This window comes from Erpetoichthys calabaricus, chromosome 14 (genome assembly GCF_900747795.2).
Source record: "Erpetoichthys calabaricus chromosome 14, fErpCal1.3, whole genome shotgun sequence".
Classification (NCBI taxonomy): domain Eukaryota; kingdom Metazoa; phylum Chordata; class Cladistia; order Polypteriformes; family Polypteridae; genus Erpetoichthys; species Erpetoichthys calabaricus.
Window position 1 is genome coordinate 5,285,946 of NC_041407.2, and position 24,200 is coordinate 5,310,145.

General features: G+C 42.6%; 1 protein-coding gene across 3 annotated transcripts in view; it reads left to right on the forward strand.

Annotated features, from left to right (window-relative positions):
* Positions 1–24,200, forward strand: part of llgl2 (LLGL scribble cell polarity complex component 2) — a 65,015-nt gene that overhangs the window by 30,184 nt on the left and 10,631 nt on the right. For all 3 annotated transcript variants that reach the window (XM_051919042.1, XM_051919043.1, XM_028819906.2), the window contains exons 5-20: positions 29–144; positions 2,184–2,342; positions 4,382–4,544; positions 4,944–5,076; positions 6,711–6,765; positions 8,704–8,858; positions 9,102–9,319; positions 9,931–9,998; positions 10,524–10,677; positions 11,301–11,405; positions 12,155–12,447; positions 14,330–14,477; positions 16,097–16,247; positions 17,739–17,855; positions 20,081–20,247; positions 22,165–22,429. In XM_051919042.1, the coding sequence (XP_051775002.1) occupies positions 29–144; positions 2,184–2,342; positions 4,382–4,544; positions 4,944–5,076; positions 6,711–6,765; positions 8,704–8,858; positions 9,102–9,319; positions 9,931–9,998; positions 10,524–10,677; positions 11,301–11,405; positions 12,155–12,447; positions 14,330–14,477; positions 16,097–16,247; positions 17,739–17,855; positions 20,081–20,247; positions 22,165–22,429 (2,467 nt within the window). The remainder of the gene's footprint in view (positions 1–28; positions 145–2,183; positions 2,343–4,381; positions 4,545–4,943; positions 5,077–6,710; positions 6,766–8,703; positions 8,859–9,101; positions 9,320–9,930; positions 9,999–10,523; positions 10,678–11,300; positions 11,406–12,154; positions 12,448–14,329; positions 14,478–16,096; positions 16,248–17,738; positions 17,856–20,080; positions 20,248–22,164; positions 22,430–24,200) is intronic.

Consider the following 24,200-nt stretch of genomic DNA (forward strand, 5'->3'; position numbering starts at 1 on the left):
CTAATGCTTGTGCTGTGTTCCTTTTTAGGGCAAACTTGTCACACTTCTCGAGGACAACAGCCTTCACCTGTGGAAGCTGCAAGCTCGTAATGACGTGTCCGAGTTGGCAGAGAAGACAAGTTTCACGTTACAAGGGAAGCCAGGGTGCGACTCGTTTTCATTTCGATTGATAAATGCCAATGTAGAATTTCATCTCAGCTAGTAAAGTAAATGTTGCTTGTTAGTGTCTGCTCTGTGCAGCCTTTTCATTTTTCTAAATCGATGGTAAAATGCTGCGCCTTAAGAAAGTCTTCAGATTTATTTATTTATTTTCACATCATCTTCTGTTGCAGTCACTTAATTTTGTTTTTTTTACCTCCTCACGCAACCCTCAACACCCCCAGAATGACAAAGCACAAATGGGGTTTTAGGAATTTTTGCATATTATATTAAAAAGAAAAAACAGAAATATCAGCTTGACCCAAATATTCAGACCCTTCACTCAGGGCTTTGTTGGGGGGTGCAGTGCCAGCCTGGAGTCGTCTTGGCTCTGACATGTCAAACAAACTTCACACACCTGGGTGTGGGGGTTCTCTGCAGATCCTCTCAAGCTTAGGTGGCATGGAGCTCGCCGGTTGATCGTCTCCAGAGGTGAGCCGGGCCTCGGTTGGGCCACTCAAGAACGTTTCCGGAGTTGACCTTAAGTCCCTCCTGTGTGGTCTTTGTTTTGTCCTATTGGAACATCGACTGCCACTCTACCCAGTATCCCTTAACTTTCACAAACTCTGGCACCTCTGCTTTATATCTTGCTTCCTGTATTTAGTGTCTAGGGTGGCCTCAAAAGTCCATGTTCTCGGGTCTGTCGTCGCATTGATTCATTCTTTTACCTTGAAAAAATAAGTGGCACAGATGCAGACAAACCCGTACAAAGACCCACACATATAGGGCACCCTGTTTTAATGTGGGTATATTTTACTGCCCAGTGTAGTTTTATTTACACCCTGCTCACCCTGCTTCAGTCCATTCTGAGCTCCAGGTTTTCATTATGGATTTCACTGTAGTTTGTTCCACTCAGTGTTCCCTCAGCCCAGTCTAGTCTCCCAGTCCACTGTTCTGCCGCCATCGTTCCTCACCATTGGACTGGTGTTATGCATGTGATGAGAGGTGCCTGGTTTCTTCCAGAGTTCTATCTTGGCTTCATCAGACCAGAGAATCTCGTTTCTCATAGTCTGAAAGTCCTTGTGGTGCCTTCCGGCAAATTCCAAGCAGGCTTTGCTGCTGACATAAAGCCCAGATTAGTGGAGTGTTGCAGTGGTGGTTGTCCTTCTGGAAGTTTCTCTCATCTCTACACAGGTTCTCCAGGGTGATGGCCAGACTGACCGTCTGTTTCTTGGTCACCTTTCTTACTTCCATCCTTCTCTCCTGATTGCTCACTGTGTCCGAGAGGCCAGCTCTAGGAAAAGTTGTGGTTGTTCCAAACGTCTTGTATTTGATTTAAGTATTGTGGAGACCACTGTGCTCTGGAGATCCTTCAATGCAGCAGAATTATGGTAGTTTCTGGTCTTCCTCAGATCTGTGCCTTCGACCCAATCCTGTCTCTTAAGTCATTCCTAGAGAGAACTGTGTGCCAGTCAGTTGAATTGACCAAACATGTCAATGGTGGGCAATACAATGGGATGCTCCGAGCCAAATGTCAGATTACTTGTCAATGCAATTTTTTAGCTTTTTGTGTAATAAACTTCCAAAAACGTCTAAAATCTTGGCTTTGATTTGTCATGCTGGGGTATTGAGTGTTCTGAGAGTTTAACTGCCCGGACCCAATTTTAGCATAAGGCTGCAACATAACAAAATGTGTAAAAGTAAAGGGGTCTGAGGACTTTGTGAAGGTGATGTATGTACAGCATTGTATACCCCAGTACTGGTGTGGGGTCCTACTTGGTGTTGGTTTCTGCCTCGAGTCTAATATTGCTGGTGTAAGTGCTGACCACTCCACAACTCTCAGTTGGCTTAAGAAAATAAAAATCATTGAGATGACACCAGTGCTGAGTCAACTGCAGTTCGAGCTGGCAGAGGGTCATAACTGTGATGACAGTGGCTTGGCACTGCTTGAAGTATTTCAACGCCTTGCAGACATAATGCAGCAGTAATAATAAATCTGGATACTAACACCCACGCATCCCCCCCATGCCCCCTTTGCCTTTCAGAGCCCTGCCCAGTACTACGCACGTAACAGCCGTGCTGGCCCACTCCTCCCGAGATCTCTTGTATCTGGGCACAGAGGGAGGCCATGTGTTTGTTGTTAAGACACCTGACTTTGAAGAGCTGGAGGAGCACTACATCAGTGTTGAAAATGTTCAGCAGAGGTAAGCCATTGTTCAGAAGCGCATTACATTTTAGATCTCATTTCTTAATCTGTTTTGTCCCCTCCAATATGCTGCTGTTCTTTTACAGTAAATATTTGTAAAGATCATTCCTTATTATTTGTCATATGCCTTACATGGACTCCACACTCCTGCATTCTTTGCTGCTCTCTGTTTAAATTCTCATTTGGCAGGAAATTCTTTGCTTGTCTTCTCTGTTGCTGCCTTTATATTTACACAGGTAGGAGCAAAGATATTTTATTAACATTATGTGTGCATATCCAGATTTGATCTTGTAAACTGTTTTATCAGTTAAAACTCCACTGTTATGGCATGAATAACAGACAGGTAAAAAGTCCCAAGTGTGAATGCAGAAAATGACTCTTTAGTGACGTGTTGCACTTTAACCAAAATTGAAAAGTAACTACCTGATAATTGTGATTTGTGACACAGGGGCACTTCTTTCAGGCAGGGAACCTCGAGTGATAAAAGCAGGCCTGACCCGTGAGTGATCAGAGCAGGTGTACTGTGTGCAGGTCGGGAAAGAGGTGCCATATCGGGGACTCAGGGAGCCCAGTCACATGTGGTATTGATCACAAAGAGCTGACTGAATGTGCAAAATATGTGGAGGTTTATGACATGTCAGGGAACGTCAAGCCAGAAGCCAAAAGAACGAATACATATTTTATGTATATATATATATATATATATATATATATAATCTTCATTTGGATCTTGATCTTTGTTTGTCCACGAATTCATGTTCCCCTGACACTGCCTTGGTTGTTACTTTTGTTTACAAACACTGTCGATACCACTCTTTGTGTTTAGATCTGGCGTCGAGACTGTGGTTTTTTGTGTTTCTATCGACTGTCGTTGGCAGCACTTCGTCCAAATCGAATGTTCACCCACTTCTTGGAGTCGGCAGTCAGAGTATATAAGTTGGACACACTTCTGTGATTTTCCATCAGTCGGCGTTTGGAGTTCAAGAAAGAAGCATTGGTTCTTCCTTACTCTTTGGATTGCCAGAAAGCAACCTGCGAGATTGGAGAAAGGTTGAGAAGAGATCGTGAGAGGAAACAACAGCGTCATGAAAACGAGACGGACTGTGAACAGAGAGAAGCAGAAATGCTCCTCCACCACCACATAATTACTATTCGGACAGTGATTCTGAGTAGGTCGTTCCTATCAAATCAATGTCCAAGGGTTTTGTTTTGTAATTTTGTTTCCTTTATAAAAAATCATAATGCTGTGCGATGAAGGGCCCAGTTCACAACTGGCAGCCGCGTTTAAACAGGGAGTCCTTCACAGACAACTTTAACACGCGCAAGGTAGTTGGGCGTGCATTGCTAGTATAGTATAATATAATATATTAGTGTGAGTGTGTGGGTGTCCTTTTGTCTCAACATTTCCGCCATGGTTACTGAAAGGATGCATGTGTAAGTGTATGTTGACCCCATATAACCGGATTTGCAAAAAGCAAGGAAGATGGATAATAAATGCGGAGCAGTCTTTTCAGACTGGAGTTCTGGATAGGAAGTGAAACAAGATGGCCGGTTTTCTGGGTCAGGAGTTCAAGTGGCAGGAAGGGGCGGGTCCAGTCAGACAAACAGGAAGTGACATCAGTGACAGAGTGACTGTTGATGTTCTGTTCTGCAGAGGGAGTAGAAGAGAAGGCATTAGTACACTGTGCCCACCCCTGGACTGGCAGGTAATTGCCATCACTAAAGCCCCTAAGCGGTCCCCCATGCACATGTCCGTGACACTATATACTTATAAGAGGAAATCACAAAAATAGGCAATTGCAATAAAATCATACACAATAGTCAAATTTAAAGGTGACATTTGTGAATATCAGGCCAAATTCCATAAGATGCACCCAAAAGTGTTCTGTAAGCAAAATCTTGTTGTTCAGGGATTTTTTAAAATTATTTTCATATGTCAACTGTAATTGTGCTCACCAAGTGTGTATGAAAGGTTTCTGATTTCCAAGCACCTGCTACCATTAGCTTGGCTTCTGAACCAATTTGAACTCACTTTAGGATTCCAGGTGAATATGCAGGAAGGCGGAACCTTGACTACGTTGAGACTTTGACCGAGAATCCTCAAAATCCAAATCAAATCCTTATCGGCTATAGCCGAGGACTCATGGTACAGTGGGATGTTAAGAGCAAGAAAGCTACTCACTACTTCCTTGGAAACAAGGTATGTTCTTGTTTTTCACCATCGAGTGGTCTTGTCTTAGCTGCAGCACACCTGAACAGAGTCCGAGTTCTGCAGGCTGCTTTAGCCATTCCTGCGTATTTATTCTTTACATAACAAGAATCAGCTTTTTAAGGTGCTTAGTTGGTTACTGACATTGCATTACAGCAATATAAAATACATTTCTTACAGTGCGAGTTCTTTAAGATTACTGTAACACACAGCTGCTATTTTTGTGGATTTTTAACTAAACTGGACATAGAATATAAAGCTGACAGGGTGCAAATATGTGGTAACATGAAATGATTCTGAACGTCTGTTTAAATGAAAAAATAAGTGATTGCCTTTCAGGGACATGGAACTTTGGTACTAATGTTCTGCTGCATCTGTTTTCCATTTCAGAAGCTAGAAAGTGTATGGTGGTGTCACGATGGAGACCAAGTCATCAGCTCCCACAGCGATGGCACATACTGTCACTGGTCCGTTTCCAAAGGCCACTCTCAGACAGCACCCGTCAAAAATGAAATGCCTTACGGTAGGACACGGGAGAAATTTGTTCTGTGATTTTTAACATTAAACGTCTGATGCCATTAATTTGAGATGTTCTGCTTTATATGACCATCTACAATGAAGGACCCGTGTTAAACGATGGTCAATCCAAGTGATTATATTTGATCAAAACTTTTATTGTGTTCTTTTTTTTTTTTTAGAAGAGTTACAATGTCCATTTATGAACTGCTTCTTGCACTTAAGCTCATGTGTGCAGGCCAGTGTAGACGTCTTAAAAGATGCACACTCCATATTAGTGCTTTGCTTTACTTTAAGTGTTCAGATGTTTTTATAATTGTGTTCATCTAAAAGTATGCTGGAAAAATAAAACAGTGACAGTTTTTAATTACAATATCTGAAATACAGTTTACTGTATGTGTTGGGTCAAACATTTATGTATTCCAGCAAAATCCATCGATATTTACAACTTTAGTCTTCCATGGAAGTGAAATCTTTCCTAGCCAGATGTGAAGGTTTCAGGTCCGAGGTGCACCATATAAATATTTTTAGTTCGCTTCATTGGCAGCACCCTTACTCTTATGAGGGGCAGTCAAAAATCTCCCAGAATTGTGATATAGCGGGAGAGATCAGATTACGCACACATCGTTGTGGAGGGGGGTGCAGCATGTCTGCAGGGCCGCTAGCGTATCCGAAGCTGACTTCCCCAATTTGCACGTGAACTTGATGTTAGTACGTTGTCTGAACTGCGACATTGCGCTGAATGACTATGCACACATCTAACTCAAACGGTAATTAAAACAAGACTACATGCCGAAACCAATCCAGACCTGTTGTAACTGGTCAGCAGTCGTGCTGCGCTCCCCTCCACAGCGACGTGTGTGTAATCTGATCTCTCGCTCTCCCGCTAGATCACAATTCTGGGAACTTTTTGACTGCCCCTCGTATATTGCATACAGTATGTATAGAGTTAGAAAGGAAAGAGAAATAAGTTAGAACTTTTAATAAAAGAGGAGTTAGTGTTGTATGATAGGGTTATTTATTATTAATATTCATTTAGCCCAGTTCTACTAATAGGCGGGGTGAAAACAAGTGTGCTTCAGATTATGTAAAAACCTTAAATGCACTTATTATAGTAGACTGAGTGAGTCCATGTCTCCTTCATATATGACTTGTCTAAAACATTCAGCTATCATTGAAACACTTCAGAACAATTATGAATGTAAGTAAGAGCAAGGAAGGTTTACTTGTTTTAATTTCCATCCATTTTCAGTATGCTTCTTGTAGTATAAGTTTGTGGATTCCATCACTAATTTTGACAGCATTGGCAGTGCCAACCTGGAACCCCGGTCCTTCACAAGTCTTATCCACACACACACACACACAGAGTCATATCATACTAAACCAGCTTCCAGTCCTCTGTCAGCCCAGCTGCATCGTCTCTGGGCTGTTTAAGGAAATGGAGTGACTGGAACTGGATAGACGCCCATTGGGGCCCCAATCAGAGTGAGGCAGCAGTTCTCTCTGCTGTGCTACTCGGTCACTTACTTTAGGTTTTAAAGTATAATTCATCTGCACTACAGCATGTCTAGCTGTTCACATCATTTTGTTTTATAGTCTTGTTAAAAATGATGAACTATACCCGTATTTTCTTTCCCGTAGGTTCTTTTCCCTGTAAAGCGATTTCTAAAATTGTAACGCTTACCACAAAGAAGGGGTAAGTATCTCAACGTCACAATTCGCATCATGTGTGTGTTCGTGTGTATGTGAGAAAGACGTTCTTGTTAAACAAGCCTAGGGATGAAGCAGACCAGTCTATAAGCGACTCGGAGTCTCGCCCTATCCAGCCTTCTTCCAGTTCTTATGGCCTGTTTCAAAGTTTCATACCGATGCTAAAACGCTTTACTAAATGGTGAGTCTGTAGGCCGACATCCTTCAGTTTGTCACTCAATTCTCCCCACCAAGTACCACTTGAGTAGTTTCACAAGAAAGAGCAGAATACAGCATTTTCATCTAGTGTAGCTTATAACACAAGATGCATGAAGAACCATGGCGCTCAAACAGAATTCCACAAAATGCTAAATTATGTGAACGTCAGATTGGACTTTATTTGTCCCCAGGTGGAAATTTATATTTGTACATAAGCTTAATTAATAAATAAATGTGCACAACACTATGTGCTCCAGAATGACTAAAAAGAGAAAACGTCTGACTTGGCAGTCCCAGTGAGGTGCTATACAGGCGTGTGGTGCTGTCGGTATAAGGAGCCCCCATAGTGTTTAATGACACACTCCTGCTGAATAATCCTTTGGCTGAAAGTCCCCAATGTGTCACAGAGTGGATGTGTGGCATTGTTCATTCTCTCTCCTCCAGTTCTACCTCCAGGGGGTCCAGAGGGCATCCCATAACTGAGCCTGTCCTTTCAATTAGTTTGTTGTGGTGGGCCTCTCATGAAGTGATGTTACATGTTCAGCACACCATAACACAGAAAACTGAATTGGCTATCACAGAGTTGTAGAAGATGTGAAGGATGTTAAAGGACTGCAGTCTCTTAAGGAAACAGTCTGCTCTGCCCATTCTGATACAATTCCAAGACCAGTCCAACCTGTCACTAATGTGGACCCCCAAGTACTTGCTGCAGCGCACCACCCTTACATCCTATCCCTGAACAGTGACTGGACATAGAGGCTGTTTGGTTCCACCATCACAGAGTTGTAGAAGACATGAACAACATCACTTCACACATTCAAGGGACACACAATAAGGAGCCTGCTCTGCCCTGTCTTTTCTAGTTCATCTGTATTATGAGACTGTCATTGATGAGGACCCCCAAGTCCCCAAGCCTCCAAGTCCGTTGGAGTGCACCACCTCTACATCCACCCCCTAACACCAACTGGACATAGAGGCTGTTTGGTGCGCTGGAGGTCAATAAGCAGTTTCTTGCTTTTGCTGATGTTCCGTTACAGACAACTCTTCTCCACCCGAGTCCTCTCCTCTGTCTCATAAATAAAGATAAAGTCGAGTTGGCCATCGAGTCAGCTCTGATTTTTACTAGCATTTTGTAACATTGGGGGCTGCCAATGTCCCCCTTTTCAAATGGCATGGTTTAGTCCAGGGCAGGGGGACCTGCTAGCTCAAGGGTCTCTGAGCAGCCTGCAGCAGTGTCTCCTTATCACTGGATAATCTCGAAGAGAACATCACAGCTACAGCTTTTATTTACAAAGCAGATGAAGTAGCTTAGGAAAAGCCTCCTAGGTCTCTATGTGCAAGTGGTCCTTACTTTCTTAAAATCGCACAAACACACTGTACTGTATTATGTTCCATTTTCCATATGTCACAAAATAAATGGGGTGGCTGTCTCAGCATTTCATTCTTCGAATGGCCGAGCTGGTAATGGTGAAAATTCTGTTTTGTGGTAGGCAGGATGGGGCGGCAGCCCTGAAAAGCCCAAACCCCTGTAAATTCCTCCGAGTCGCTGCCTTCTTGGCTCTGAAGGTTATGACTTCAGTGTCATTTCTCTGTCCCTTCAGTCTCGTCTCCTGGGGTACCCTGGCCCGGGTATTGAGGTGCTGCAATAGTTCAGTTTAATGTTGAATGCACCAAACCATACACGCACATTAAATCGTGTCAATTTTCTTTCTTGAACATCTTGCAGCTCATCCTTTGTCATCTTCAGTGGTGGAATGCCACGGGCAAGCTATGGAGACCGGCACTGCATCTCGGTAATTCATGGCAAAAACCACGTAGCTTTTGACTTCACATCAAGAATCATTGACTTTGCTGTCATTTGTGGAGAAAATTCAGAATCCCGTAAGTGTTGGAGTATTGGTGGGGTTCTTCATTCATAATGTCCAAGTCCAGACTGAATGCTGCCGTTGGAGTCTTCGTTTTGGGCACTGCTAGGCTTATGTGTGGCTCTGAATATGTAGAATTCAATTTAATGAGGTGCTTTATGGCCAAATACTCAAGATGCTGAAAAGTGCAAGGTTTTGTTTAAAGTAGAGAAATGCAGCAACCAGGGTGACAGTGCATGAATATTTATTTATTTTTTAGAACATAATGACCCAGTTGCCTTACTGGTACTGGCAGAAGAAGAACTGGTGGCGATTGACTTGAAGTCGGAAAGCTGGCCAGTAATTCAGACGCCCTATCTGGCCCCCCTACACTGTTCGGCCATCACCTGCTCCCACCACGTTTCAAACATCCCCCTCAAGCTCTGGGAACGCATCCGAAGTGCAGGGGAGAAGCAGAACATGCACTACTCGGACATGGTAAAGCTTTGTTATTTTGTTCATTTAATTTATACTATGCCTGTAAATACAGTAGGTACTCAATGTGCCATAACAGAACTCCTGACTGTATCTATATTTTATTTTTGATACTTATAATAATATGGTCATCAATGATTAAACCTTTTGAATTGGGGGAACTGCTCTTTATGTGCAGTGGTCTACTGAAGTGCCCGGTGGAGAACTGGCTACTTTGAACTTCCAGTTTGCCAACAAGGTTCACTTCAGTTCACTCCTTTACCATTTTCTTTCTCTCTCACACACACACACACACACACACCTGGGATGTATTTCCTGGTTTCCTCCAAAACCTAAATGTAGTGACTTTCTTAAATTAAATGACAAACATAACACAAGGCAACCCGCAATTTGTATAAAAGACAGTATTCTGTTTTCTTATTTGGTTGGCGCCTTTTTATTTTTCTATTTTCCCTCCAAAGGCTTTCACAAATGTCTTTGTTTATGTGCCTGGATTGTCTGTATGCTGACAAATTTACTTTACTGGTAAACGTCCTCGGGTTAACTTGCTTTAGCTGATCATTTTTGTCATAGCATCATGCAGCTCTTTAACCTGCCATTGTTTCTGTCTGCAGCAGTGGCCTGTGAACGGGGGGCTGAATGTTGCGCCTGATCCGCCTCAGAGAGATTTGCTGCTAACAGGGTGAGTCTGCGAGTCCTTTTGAAATGGAACATAACCTACTTAATGGGGATTCGATCAGTCAGACCACCAAGACACCGACTTGCCCAAGAGTCCAGGCATTTGTTTGGTTATTGGGTGATTCAAAGCTGAGCGGGTCCAATGCACAGAAAAGTTCTGCCAGTGGGAGATCCAGCAACACTGCTACACAATCCCAGCTCCGTCTTTCTACTGCACATCACTTACATTTCCTCGGGAGATGCAGAGAATCACCGCACATCTCAAACCTGCGGAAATGAGTTCTGTGGTAGCTTGGCTTTTATGGTTAAGACCATTTTTTTTAATTTCCTTTTTACGTCTTTATAATAAAAATAAATACAGCAAATATAGCAGAAATGTCCATTCTGACTCCACAATCTCAAAGGGCCCCCACACACACATACACACAAATAAATGTACGATTTCTGAAACCAATTTATCAATGCTGTCCCTGTGACTTGATTGAATTGGCATCCTAAATGTCCTCTTTGTGTTTTATACAAATAACAGACATGAAGATGGCACTGTCCGATTCTGGGATGCTTCCGGCGTGTGTCTCTATCCTATCTACAAGCTGTCCTCCGCAGGGGTGTTCCTCACGGACTCCGACCCCAATGACAACATGAACTCTGCTGGTGAAGGAGAATGGCCGCCGTTTCGAAAGGTAAACTTTATGGGGGGGGTGTTGTAATTTTTCAAAAAAAAAAACAAAAACTTTTTCATTAATTTAATACGACATTTTCAAAGAATCAGTTAGCTCCTGCTTATCATAAGTAACAGATGACTACCTGATTCTTCTCAAAATGTTATTTCTTTTCTCGGTTGACATTTTGTAGGATGGTAGCAGACAGCTTATCTCTTGCCAAGTTCAAACAGGGCTTTACTTGGAAGCTGGGTTGTCTGTACCCTTAAACAAAAGCGGACAGAAATAATCTTCACAGTATAACAGGAGTCTCTAACGTCCAAGGTTTGCCTGTTAAGAATTGCACCCTTGCTGGTAGCTGCTTATGAGCCCCTTCTAGATTTGCATTTAGCAACTCCCTGGGGGGGGGGGAAGCCGCTCCGTTTGCATTGCGGCGTTTATGGTGGTCCTCTGTTTGCATTTCCTAGTGCAGTGCCGTGACCAGAATTGCAAATAACTCCAAGTGTGGTCCCCTTTTGTACTTTAGAGAGTGAACTCGCCATACAATAAGCTGTAAAACAAAAATGTGTCATTTGCATTACAGCCTTCAGTTAGACTCGTTGTGTTGAAGAGACGTTTATGCCTACCCTGCTTCTTTTATTCAGGTTGGCTGCTTTGACCCCTACAGTGATGATCCACGGCTTGGCATCCAGAAGATCCACTTGTGTAAATATAGTGGCTACCTGGCAATAGCTGGGACGGCAGGGCAGGTCAGATATCTCTCTGTAATAAATCTGTGAGAGTTGTAACTGTTGATATAAAAATGAAACTTGTCTTTTTTTAATGATATCATATTCTTATTTATAAGTTTTAAGAACTTAATTTATCTGTATATTTAAAAATCAAAACTCTAATTTGTCAGATACAAACTTTATGTATGGTACAATATGCAGGGAAATTCTGAGTTTCCGACTCAATGAGACAATAACAATACATACCTTTTATAAATTAAAAAATAGAAGTATGAATGTATAATAATAATAATGTGTTGTATACCAAGACAGAATTATAAAAAAAACCTGGTACCTGTTAACCCTTCGTGCAGCACGCTATTGGCTATCAGATTAAGGAGCCAGTCGACACGCAGTCGTGTAATTTGACTTGCACTGTGATTTTCACTTGTTTTAATCGCATGGTCCGGTGACAAACCCGATGACTAGATGTCACATAATGTAAGATCATGTATTCTGAGCAGATCATGTGTGCCTGTGAATGGGAGTGCACTGTGCACAAAGGAATTGAATTCCAAGGAGCTCTACCAATTGTTGGAAAAAATCATGCTTGTCATTTTTATTTGCACTGTATTTCCAGTGCTGTCCTTTAGACACATCGTGCAGGTACAGTTTTTAACACAATTAATAATAAAATTATTGCAGCATTATGCCAGTACAAATTCATCATTACAATAATGAAAAGTAATGCTTGGCAACTGTTGGACTTGTGTATTCTTGACCTCAAGGTGTTGGTGATGGAGCTCAATGATGAAGATGCCCAGCACACTGTCGACAGCACACTGGCAGATCTGCTCCAGGATCAGGAAGGGTTCAAGTGGAAGGGACATGCCCAGCTGAGCAGGCGTGAAGAGCCGGTACACTTTTCCCAAGGATTTCAGCCCTTTGCCCTTGTGCAGTGTCAGCCACCGGCTGTCATCACCTCTCTCATTCTTCATTCGGAGTGGAAGCTTGTCGCCTTTGGGACCAGCCATGGCTTTGGTCTCTATGACTACTACCAAAAGCGCATTGTCCTTGTCAGGTCTGGTAATGTCTTTTTTTTTTCATTTTTATTAGTAATGCCTTAGTCGTTTATAATAATCCGTGTCTCAAGTAAATTGGATTCATTTTAAAACTCCCAAGAAACCGTGTCATTGCTTGTCAGGAATTAGGCCTTTAAATTGGAATCCATAAACTCTTGTTTCATGAAAAGGCACACAGAAATGATGAACTTCTGCATTTTGTGTAGGTAGCCCAGTATTCTCCTTGTCTCTCTACATTAATGAGCCAAACCATTCTGACCTCTCACATATGAAGCGAATCACGCCATCTATCTCGTAACAACGGCGCATGCCAAGGTCAGGGATGTGTACATTAGGTACTCGACATCGGTAGGTGAGTGACTTGGATAAGGGCCAAATCGTTATGGTCGAAGCATTTATTAAACGGTATTCACTGGGGTGAGTACCTCTCGACAGTGGTCCGAGGAGGGAAAAGCAACACACCACCAACAGTGTGTTGGGTGGCCAGGACTCATTAATGCGAGAGCTCACTGAGGGCTATCCTGTGTGGTACCAACCAACGGAAGGGCTGCGGTGGCACATATTGCAGGTAATTTTAATGATGGCTACAGGAGTACTGTGTCGTGACACGTGCCACTGTGTATGGGACTGCCTAGCCTCATGCCAGTCAAGAGTGCCACTGCTCATACTTGCCGAACATCCAAAGCACCTACAGTAGGCCTGCAAGTGTCAGAATTGGACCTTGAATCAATGGAAGAAGGTTGCCAGCAAAGTATTAGGTGGCCATCTTGTGTGGTATAAACAAAAAGAATGGTAACTATGGACTAAATTACAGATAATTTTAATGATGGTTATGGTAGCTGGTGGTACTGTGTATGGGACCGCGTAGCCGAACGACAGTTAGAATGCCACTGCTCATATCTGTGCCTTGTCAAAAGCACCCTACAGTTGGCATGCTAGCGTTGGAACTGGACCTCGGATCAACGGAAGAAGGTAGCCTGGTCACATGAGTCCCGTTTCTTGTTGCATTATGTGGGTGGCCAGGTCCGTGTGGGTTGTGTACCTGGGGAACAGATGGCACCACAGTGCACCACGGCGAGAGGACAAGCAGATCAAGGGAGTGTTTTGTTTCGGGTAATGTTCTTCTGGGAAACCCTGGGGCCGTGCATTCACGTAGAGGTGAATTTATTGCATACCACTTACTGAAGTGTCACTGATGAAGAGTCATTGGGGTTTTCCTGGCCTTCATATTCTCCAGAAGTCAATCCAGGTCAGCATCTGTGGGATGTGCTGGAACAAAAAGTCAAATCCACGACGACTCCACCTCATAACTTACAGGAGTCGGAGGGTCTGCTGCCAGACAGCACAGTGCACCTCGGCAGACAGAGGGACAAACGGCATATTGGGCAGGTGGTCATAATGTTTTGGCTCATTTGTGTTTATTGATAAAGCAAATAATACACAGTGGTTATTAAAAGCTATAGATTCATTTAAAGAGCTTCTGTAAACAGTCAAAATATATCCATGAGGATAAATAAAATTCTTTCTATCCATTATATAGTGCCTTTTCTAGCTAATATGCTGTCTAAAATCTAAAAGGATGGGTATGGCCATGCACATGGAAGTCTTTCGAAATACAGGAAACTTTTACTATATTGTGTTACGCATTGAAGCTGGCGTGAGCTTAAATTTTAAACTATGCAGGTTATGGTTTGCAGAATAAACCTGAAGACACCTACCTGAGCAGCTTTATTTACTTCAGAGTGCTATGTTCTCTATTTTTTTTTATGTTTGTAGTTAATTGCAGTAGACGGTTAATTCTATGTGAACAGACATCTGCATTACTGATTTGAGTTTGGCTTCAAATTAGAAAATCATATACTTTACGTTTGGTTCAATCAGATGTACCCTGAACCCTTGTGACCAGCTCGCTTTGGAAGGGCCGCTGTCCAGGGTGAAGTCTATTAAAAAGTCTCTGAGGCAGTCGTTCAGGCGATTCCGTCGCAGTCAGGTCTCCGGACGGAAAAGGCCAGTGGGGAATGCAGCAAAGGTAGGATTCGTGTTAACATCTGATGTCCACGTCTTGAGCCTTTTTTTTTTTTTTTAATATTAGCTTTTAGGCATAAAGTTATATGTGAGCTCTCTCTTTCCTTTATTTTTGTGTTTATTATAATCGTCCAAAAATTTAATGTCGAAATTTTGATGAAGGGCAGCACAGTGGCACAGTAGTAGCGCTGCTGCCTCGCAGTTAGGAGACCTGAGGTTCGCTTCCCGGGTCCTCCCTGCGTGAAGTTTGCATGTTCTCCCCGTGTCTGCGTGTGTTTCCTCCCACAGTCCAAAGACATGCAGGTTAGGTGGATTGGCGATTCTAAATTGGCCCTAGTGTGTGCTTGGTGTGTTTGTGTGTGTCCTGCTGTGGGTTGGCACCCTGCCTGGGATTGGTTCCTGCCTTGTGCCCTGTGTTGGCTGGGATTGGCTCCAGCAGACCCCCATGACCCTGTGTTCGGATTCAGCGGGTTGGAAAATGGATGGATGGAATTTTGATGAATCTCGATGTGTGAAAACATGATAACTTCAGTACGCTTTCACTTCGGCCAACTATATTTGCATACAAGCATTTGGCACAAAATGTTGATTTCTTTCAACTTTTGGGCTATTTCTGCTAACAGGAAGTGGTACTTTACCTTTTATTCATGCAGCTGTGGAGTCCGATTTATTCAACTTTACACCTCTCTAATATAATAAAAAAAAAATCCTGGGACGAGACGTGACTTTCTCAGAGAGACACTTTAATGTCCCGTGAGACGAGACCCACGACTGGGGCTGGAAGTAAAAGACAGAGTAGATGACAAAGTAGAACGTTGTAAAGAATTCAAAAACATTGGCACGGTACACATGCAGAACAAGTTAGAGATAATGGAAGTACGAAAATTCAAAAGTCTCACAAAAATGATAGTAAAGATCGCACAAACAAATGGAAATTATTACTCAGTGAAATAATACAACAGCAAAAAGAGACTGAAGATATTGTTTGGATTTAAACTTTAAGTCGGGGACTTGTAGATCGTCTAATTTGTGTTGCCAGTAGTGTTTCTTCCCAATGAAGAGGCGTATCTGCAAGAATTAAGTTTTGTTGTTTGAAAGTGAAATCCATGTACGTGAGCGGCAGAGACGCGAAGTGGCTGGTGTGTAGCGCAGGGAGCGAAGCCCCTTAATTTATAATAATTGTTCAATATATTATTAATTTGATTTGTTGTTGATGGTTCTTTAATGTACATAATATAAAAATATAATCCTTGTCTTGCGCTTTACTCCTCAAATATCCATCCCCATATTTCCCCCCCCTCCTTTTTTTTTTTTTTTTTTTTTTTTTTTTTAAGGTAAACTTGCTCAGTTATTTAACTGGTACTGTTTTTGTTGTTTTTTTTTTTACAATTCAGTTATTGTGAGTTTTGCTGTCTTTTCTGGTGAGAAGTATTTTTGCTGCTTTTATGTATGTTTATGTCTTTTTTAACTTGTTCTTTAAAAAAAATTAAACTGTCTCCTAGTTATCTTTGTCCTCTGCCCATTTCCAATTTCCACCAACCCCCCCCTTAATATCCGTAGCATCCCTGACCGCCCTGCCCGCACCTCTACCTGATCCTTCCCTTTCTGCTCTGTCTGTGGCAGATCCAAGAGCTGAATGCAAGGCTCGAGCAGGAGGCGCTCCAAGAGATGGAGTTGGCGCCTGTGCAACGGAAAATTGAGGCCCGCTCTTCTGATGACTCCTTCACCGGACTTATACGGACGCTGAACTTTGCAGATTCCTTTATTCGGGATGGTAAGCCCTTTCATTCCTTCATTAATATGCTGGCTATTATAAAGGTGTTTCTTATGAAAACTATGTTTGAATAGGAAAACAAACTTGTTTTAGCGTGTTGGTACAAAAAAAACTTTAGGTTTGTTTATAAAATAAGAAAACCTAATAAGGAACAGAAAAAAACAACATATTACCAGCATTGGCGTTATAGACAACTGGGGAGAAAAAAATTGAGACGGTCTGTAATTGGCTGTTTCTCTCACCCCGTAACCACCTAATAGCTGTTGTATGGCGAGTGTACTGACACAAAATGGCTGCCATCACATCATCCATTGGAGCAGCCCCCTCCCTCTCTACGTAAAGTGTGTTGAGTAGTGAGAAAAAACACCATATAAATGTAAAGAATTGTTATTTATTATTGGAGTACTGCAGAGGAGAGAGAGGTGCTAAGGATAGAGCTGCCAGGTAAGAGGAGAAGAGGAAGGCCTAAGAGAAGGTTTATGGATGCAGATGATATGGGGATGACGGAGCAAGTTGACGAGGATAGGAAGATACTGAACAAGATGACCCGCTGTGGCAACCCCTAACACGGGCAGCTGAAAGAAGAATTATTATTATTGGAGTACTGCAGCATTTTTTATTGTTAACACATCATTGATGTACTGAAGATGTACAGTGCAGTGACTGGTTGTTTTTCCTAGGAATTTTTTCTTTTTCTTTTCAAAAGCTCACATAAATATACAGTCGTCCCTCATTTTCCATGGGGGATTGGCTCCTGAAGCACCCATGGATACCAACATTTGCACATGCTCAAGCCTCTTATATAAAATGGCATAGTATTTGCATATAAACAGTGCACATCCTCCTGTATACTTTAAATCATCTCTAGATTACTTTTGAGAACACTAGCAGCACTGACACTTCCATGAATTTCAGCATTTTTTCCGCTTTAGGTGGCTATGCTACCCGACTAAGACAGGGTAAGATCCAAGTAATCAACAAAAGGCCTCAGCACTAATGTTTACAGTGCCCTCACATCTCTGTTCTCTGTCATTTGCTATGGGATTTGTAAAAGCAGTGGTAATGTTTGTGATGCGCCCACTGTTGTAATGACAAAGGCTGTGCATTTGTGGTGTGATTGAGACGTAGCAACCAGACAGACCCACAGAGCCTTATCCTTTTATTAAGGTGGGTAAATTTGCCAACATTTCGTCATTCTGAGGTATTGAGTGTTGCTTGATGTGGGGAAAAATGAACTGAAATAATTTTAGGCTGCAGTATAACAAAATCTTATGTGAAGAGGTCTGAAGACTTTGTGAAGGCGCTGTATGTAAACGTTTTATTGGATATTGAGTGATTCTTTCTTTGTCGCGTGAAGCCGGATGCAGCAGTGTCTATTGCAAGGATCTCCACTACTAATACTACTACATGGATTAGCAAAGCATTTTATTTGTTGTCAGTATTGTTCATTTTATATTTTTTTAACTCACTTATTTCTGTTGCTTTGTGTAGGCTCACATCATACTCCTTCTCTTTGGGCTGGTACAAATGGTGGCTCTGTCTTTGCTTATTCACTTCGAGTGCCACCTGCAGAAAAAAGGACAGACAATTTAGTTATGGCCGAGCCAGGTGAGTGTCCCTCCCATGATAATGAGAAAATGGCAAGAAAAATAAAACTCACTGTCACTAAAACATATTTGCTGCATTCTGATAACCAGACAAAAAAATGTATTGTATGAAGAGCCAGCGTACTCTTATTAGATTGCATAGAAAAGTTTGGAAAAATAAGGAAAACCTAGCAAGGCACAGACCAGTAAGCCCACACAAACTCCATCAGGTGTGTCTCGTACATGCAGCAAGAATTGAGCCATTTGTAAAGGCCCATCTGATAGGAGCACTTTCTGAAATTAAAAATGACTTATGAGGGGTGTGTAGTGGCGACACTAAGCAGACATCACCAGTAAGCGCTCCGCTCGCAGTGTTGAGAGACGCGCTCTGGGCAGCTGACTAATGGAAGACCCCCCGTTAACTCACACACAAGGAGCTCAATTCTCAGCCAGCCGGGTGACCCAAGATGCTTTGTGGTGAGTCCACAGCAGTACTCATGGTGATTTATATATTTTTATTAAAAAAAAAAAAAAAAAAAAGAATATCCATTTCTATGTTACATTTGATTTAATGTGTGTACTGTACAGTACACCACTGCTACCACATTTGTGAACCTCCATAGTAGTTTAAGTCTGAAATTATGTTGACGTCATCCATCCACTTTCTGAACCCACTTTATCCTGAGCAGCGTTGCAGGGAAGCAGGATCCCAGCATGCGTAGGGCACAAGCCTGGAACAATCCCAGGACAGGGCACCAGTCCATTGCAGGCTGAATACACACACTTGGTCCAATTTAGCATCGCCAGTCCACCTAAACTGCCTGTCTTTGAACTGTGGGAGGAAACTGGAGCCCCCGGAGGAAACCCACATGAACACTTAGACATTGTTGTTTAGTCAGTCCTAGCCCTACCCATATACTGTTGGAATGTTTATAGAAAGCAATACATGTGAAAGAAAATGAAATAATTTGGGCAAAAGTAACCGTGAACCCCAAAAAAAGTCCTCACTAAACCATGAGATTAGCTTAGATTACTCATCTTTATATTTTGATGAATAATTTGGTTTTTATTGTATAGATAACCCACCATGGCAGGTTCTACATGGCTTCCTTATATCGGCAAGAGAAAGCTGTTGGTGCTTATGTGTCTTGGGGGGTTGAGTCTGATAAGTTCACATCATAATTGATTATACACCAGTGGAGGAAATCCACAAGCAGGCCAACCTGACAAACTGGGCTTGCACTCTTATCTGAACCAATATGTCTAAAGATCCGACCAGAAGCTCTACATTAACTTCAATGATATAAATGGCACATCTTTTCATAGTGGAGTTCAAGGTGCTGAACTTAACCTCAAATGAATCATTTTCTTTCTGTCTGTGATTTGATAAGCCCTCCAGCGCACTTGAGCTAGTGGTGTGTGACTGAGCAGGTCCTTCCCAACTCACCTTGGGTTATGAGTGGAGACACAGCAGTGCCCCCGATTTCTCGTCGCTCTCTCAACAGATTATAGCAGAAATTCTATCTGTTCTGGTTATAACAGTTTCTGTTGCCAAGTTCTGCGTGGCTGTGGCCTGCATCATCTGATAACGATCTTAAATTGGCACTCTATTACAATCTTAAAATGCTTGCATTCTATTCTTTTGATTTTAACACTAGAAGTGAATCGCCTTTTTGAAAGAAGAGATACACGTGGTGACAGCGCCCCCTCCTACTCAGCAATGGTGTTGTTTGGTTTACCAGAGCCCTTAGAAATGCTTGACATCTACAGCTAAGAATCTCATTGTACACAACACAAGGTCAACTTTTCTTGGTACCCAAAGGCCCGCCCTGTGAAAATTGTTTTAACATAAGTGGCTGGAAATATAAAAATTTTTAAATTTATTATTTCAGAAACATTTTTGAGCAAAGAAAGAAATCCTCAAATCTCCTATGAATCTTTTTCTTTGCTCACTGTGTGATACCCCAGTTTAGTCTCCTTCACTCAATGGAAGTTTTATGCCACAGTTTATTTTGTCACATCAGCATTGTATCTTTTTTCTTGTTGTCTGTTTATAATTGTGGGCAGAGTGGCGTTAATGTGCCCCCAATGAAAATGAGCAGGGCAGGAACAACAATGTGCACTCACTGGGTCAGATTTCAGTTATTTCTGGTATAGCCTGTAACATTAATGCCATAACAGAGCTGCAAAAATGACATTTTGGAATTGCAATCAAATTCTGATGAGCTGCTGTACTCTCCTCTCTAGCAAAAGAGATCCAGTTGATGCACCGAGCGCCTGTGGTTGGAATTGTAATCTTGGATGGACATGGCGTGCCCCTTCCTGAACCACTTGAAGTAGCCCACGATCTTTCTCGCAGTCCGGACATGCACGGCTCACACCAGCTGCTGGTTATCTCAGAAGAACAGTTCAAGGTAACAGACCCGTTCAAACGAAGCTTAAAAATCATTTTGGAATTAAACACCCGTGGGGTTCACAGTGGAAAGATTTGACATTAAACTGATAATAGTAGTTTATATAATAGAGGAAAAGTAAAATAAGTGTGTATGAAATTGAGTTCTGTTTGGTAGAACCCCAATTATCCGTGCCCTGATTTGCCGAGGTTCTGTATTATCTGAGGCACACTACCTTTCTTATTACTTCATAAAAGCTTTGCCATGGATACTGTACCAACTGTGTCAGTACTACACTTTTCTCCTTGACTGTACGGAGCGAGTGGCCAAAGAGCTGGTGACTCTGGGCATGTGGGCATGACTCACTCACCCTACCCCGACTGCACCCCTTCACTACCGTCAGTGTGATGCCAGCATTGACGGTCTGCACGTGCTCTTCTGTTTCTACACTGTGGTGAGCTACAGGTGGGACCTGCAATCCTGCCTTCTTTGAATGAGAGCCCGAGCCCCCCCCCCCCCCCCCCCCCCCCCCCAAATCCCCATCTGTGAGCAGCACAGAGCCAGTCTTTTTACACATAGCGAATGGTGCGCTTCCCTGGTGACGTCCACTGATCTCTCTCTCTGCGCAGTGTCGCCAATATAGCGGCCATCCGCTTTTTTCAGAGTTTTCAGCTATCGGAGGTTTTAATTCCGGATAATCGCCGTTATGAAAAAATCGTTGTGATTAGACCTCAATTACACTGGACAACACTTTTTTTTTTTTTCTCTCAAAAGTTTTATTTCCTGAAACATTTTTTGCTTCATGCTGGACTCAAATATAATTTCAGATTGACGGCATCACAGAAAGTTGGAGAAACATGAAAACGAATTTAGTGTGTTTAATCACTTAATAATGCTGACAAATTGCATCAGTTCAGTTGAGCTAAAAATGCTTTGTCTTGTGTTCCTCGTTTCGGAGTCCAATAGTCGGCTGACATTTACAGTAAGCCTTCCACAGGCCCTGACCCTCCTTTTCCATCCTTGCAGTGTCCTGTTGAAATCTTTCACCTTAATTGTTGCTGACTATAAGGGATTTATTTATGTGCCGTGGAACCAAGTGCTTATGAACTGGCGAGTTCTTTTTAATGTCTCGAGGCTCCTTAGCCAGGGCTGTTCCATTTGTATACGGGATATTTGAGCTGCGGTGCTTCTACTTGCAGATGACCATAGCTGTTTAAGTTGAAGTTCTTGTACTGTGTATGTCGAGACTGGTGGACAGGATGGCAAGATGCCCGGAAGAATAGCTGGGGCACCAGCCAGGCTACACTGTTTTGGTGTTGTGTCGAAACAAAGCACTTTGGTAGACTTGGGCCAAGGATCCGGCACATTGAGCCAAAAAAGTAATCGAGAAACATAAATGCTTGTTAACAGGAGCTTCGTCTCCATTGCCTGTCTGCCCTGGATTGAGCCTTCATCCTCCGTGGACTGACCTTTATGTATCCCAAAAGAAAGGGGTGGAGCCTGCTGAGGGATGAAGGCGGGGCTTGGCTTCTCCCTTGGACTGCCTCTCAGAACCGCAGGTGATCGAGAACACACTGTTAGCGACAGCTCCCTCTTTTGTCCCAGGGTGGTACTGCTTACCTCGAAGGAGCCAGGGAGGCGATTTTCCCAGCCAAACATGCGTGACAACATATAATTTTAATGTGAGACAAAAATCACAAAAGTGGGTGACTGCAATTTGATGGTACGCGATAGGGAGATCTGAAGGTCTACCCAAATGTGTCCAGGAAGCAAAATCTTCATTTTCCAGTGTTATTGGTTTACTGCCTGAAGGATTGTGGTTTGTGTCTTAATAAAGATTTTGTTTTCTTAGGGATGATTGATTCCTTAAATGGTTTTACTGTCTCTAAAGAGGATGGTAAAGTAAATCTCCCTTCATTCTTTTCTTTACCTGAACAGATGTTTACTTTACCCAAAGTGAGTGCAAAAATGAAGCTAAAACTGACGGCAACAGAGGGCTCCCGTGTTCGTAAAGTCTCCGTAGCCACCTTCGTTAACAGCAAGACGCCCGACCACAGTGAGACTGGCCTGGCTGTACTCACCAACCAGGGGGATATACATGTCATCTCACTGCCAGGCATCAAACCCCAGGTCCACTACAGCTGCATTCGCAAGGAGGACGTCAGTGGAATCGCGTCTTGTGTATTCACTAAATACGGACAAGGTGAGTGCTTCACCAAAAATGGAGGCTGTGAGTAGCGGTGACCGAGAGATGGCAAAGAAAGAAAGAAAGAAAGAAGTGGATGTTGTTAGCAGTAAAATTACAATATTCACAACTGCTGTTGTCTTAATAAGGCATAACGGATCTGAAGAGACAGCCCTTTAAGCCCAGTGTAATTTGACATTTTCATTTGCTATTGTTCCCAAAGTGTCTTCGATTTACTAGCTATAGGGCTCCAGTGTGCTCATTTCCATTACACTATTTGTAAAGTTTTTAGATTTACCTGCACGCAAGAAATATTTGGTAACATTTGTGCAAACGTTTCCTGTGACCAGCATGTTAGCTGGTGTACCCTACTTAGTTTGCTCCAAATCTTAAACACTTGTAACACGTCAGTTTTCTTATGCTGCAGAAGATTCAGCCCATCAGTCTTTACTGAGAATTCACATTTTGCAGCCCTGAAATAAGTCTGGTCGGCTGACGTGCGGTGATCAGAACTGCACTCGGGAGAGTTCATGTGGCCTCAAGTGCAAACTGCAGCTTTACACTGGACACGTATGCCACATGACGTGAAGCGTAGGCCACCATCTTGTTAAACTCACTAAGCACTTCTGTGCACTGCCTTCCTGAGGCCCGTAAGTGAGCACCTTGTCCAGCTTACTTGTATATCACAAATACATCATCTAAATTTATAGAACAGATGAAGACATGAAAATAAAGATATAATGTGTCCGGAGGGTAAACCTAGAGTTCACTTTTCAATATATTTACAGTAATCCCTCCTCCATCGAGGGGGTTGCATTCCAGAACCCCCCCGAGAAAGGTGAAAATCCGCGAAGTAGAAACCATATGTTTGTATGGTTATTTTTATATTATCATGCTTGGGTCACAGATTTGCACAGAAATACAGGAGGTTGTACAGAGACAGGAACGTTATTCAAACACTGCAAACAAACATTTGTCTCTTTTTCAAAAGTTTAAACTGTGCTCCATGACAAGACAGAGATGACAGTTCCGTCTCACAATTAAAAGAATGCAAACATATCTTCCTCTTCAAAGGAGTGCGCATCAGAGAGAAAGAGAGAGAAAAAAGCAAACAGTCAAAAATCAATAGGGCTGTTTGGCTTTTAAGTATGCGAAGCACCTTGGCACAAAGCAGTTGAAGGCGGCAGCTCACACCCCCTCCGTCAGGAGCAGACAAAGAGAGAGAGATAAAAACAATCAAAAATCAATACGTGCCCTTCGAGCTTTTTAAGTATGTGAAGCACCGTGCAGCATGTCGCTTCACAAAGCAGCTGCACAGAAGGGAGCAAACGTGAAAGCATTTTTAGACTAGCGCCCCTATCGTCTAGGTGTGCGAACAGCCCCCCTGCTCACACCCCCTCAGAGAATGTCAGAGCGAGAAAGCAAACAATCAAAAATCAATACGTGCTGTTTGATCTTTAAAGTATGCGAAGCACAGTGCAGGAAGCATATCGCTTGACAAATCAGCCATATGCAAGCCCAGCAAGAAAGAGAGCAATGTGAAGGTAATCTTTCAGCGTTTATTTAGGAGCTGCCATATTCTCTAGGGGTGCGAACAGCCCCCGTGCTTACAATATATTTGAGGAGTTTTATTTAATACGTAATACACGCTCTGGTTGGGTAGCTTCTCAGCCATCTGCCAATAGCGTCCCTTGTATGAAATCAACTGGGCAAACCAACTGAGGAAGCATGTACCAGAAATTAAAAGACCCATTGTCCGCAGAAATCCGCGAACCAGCAAAAAATCTGC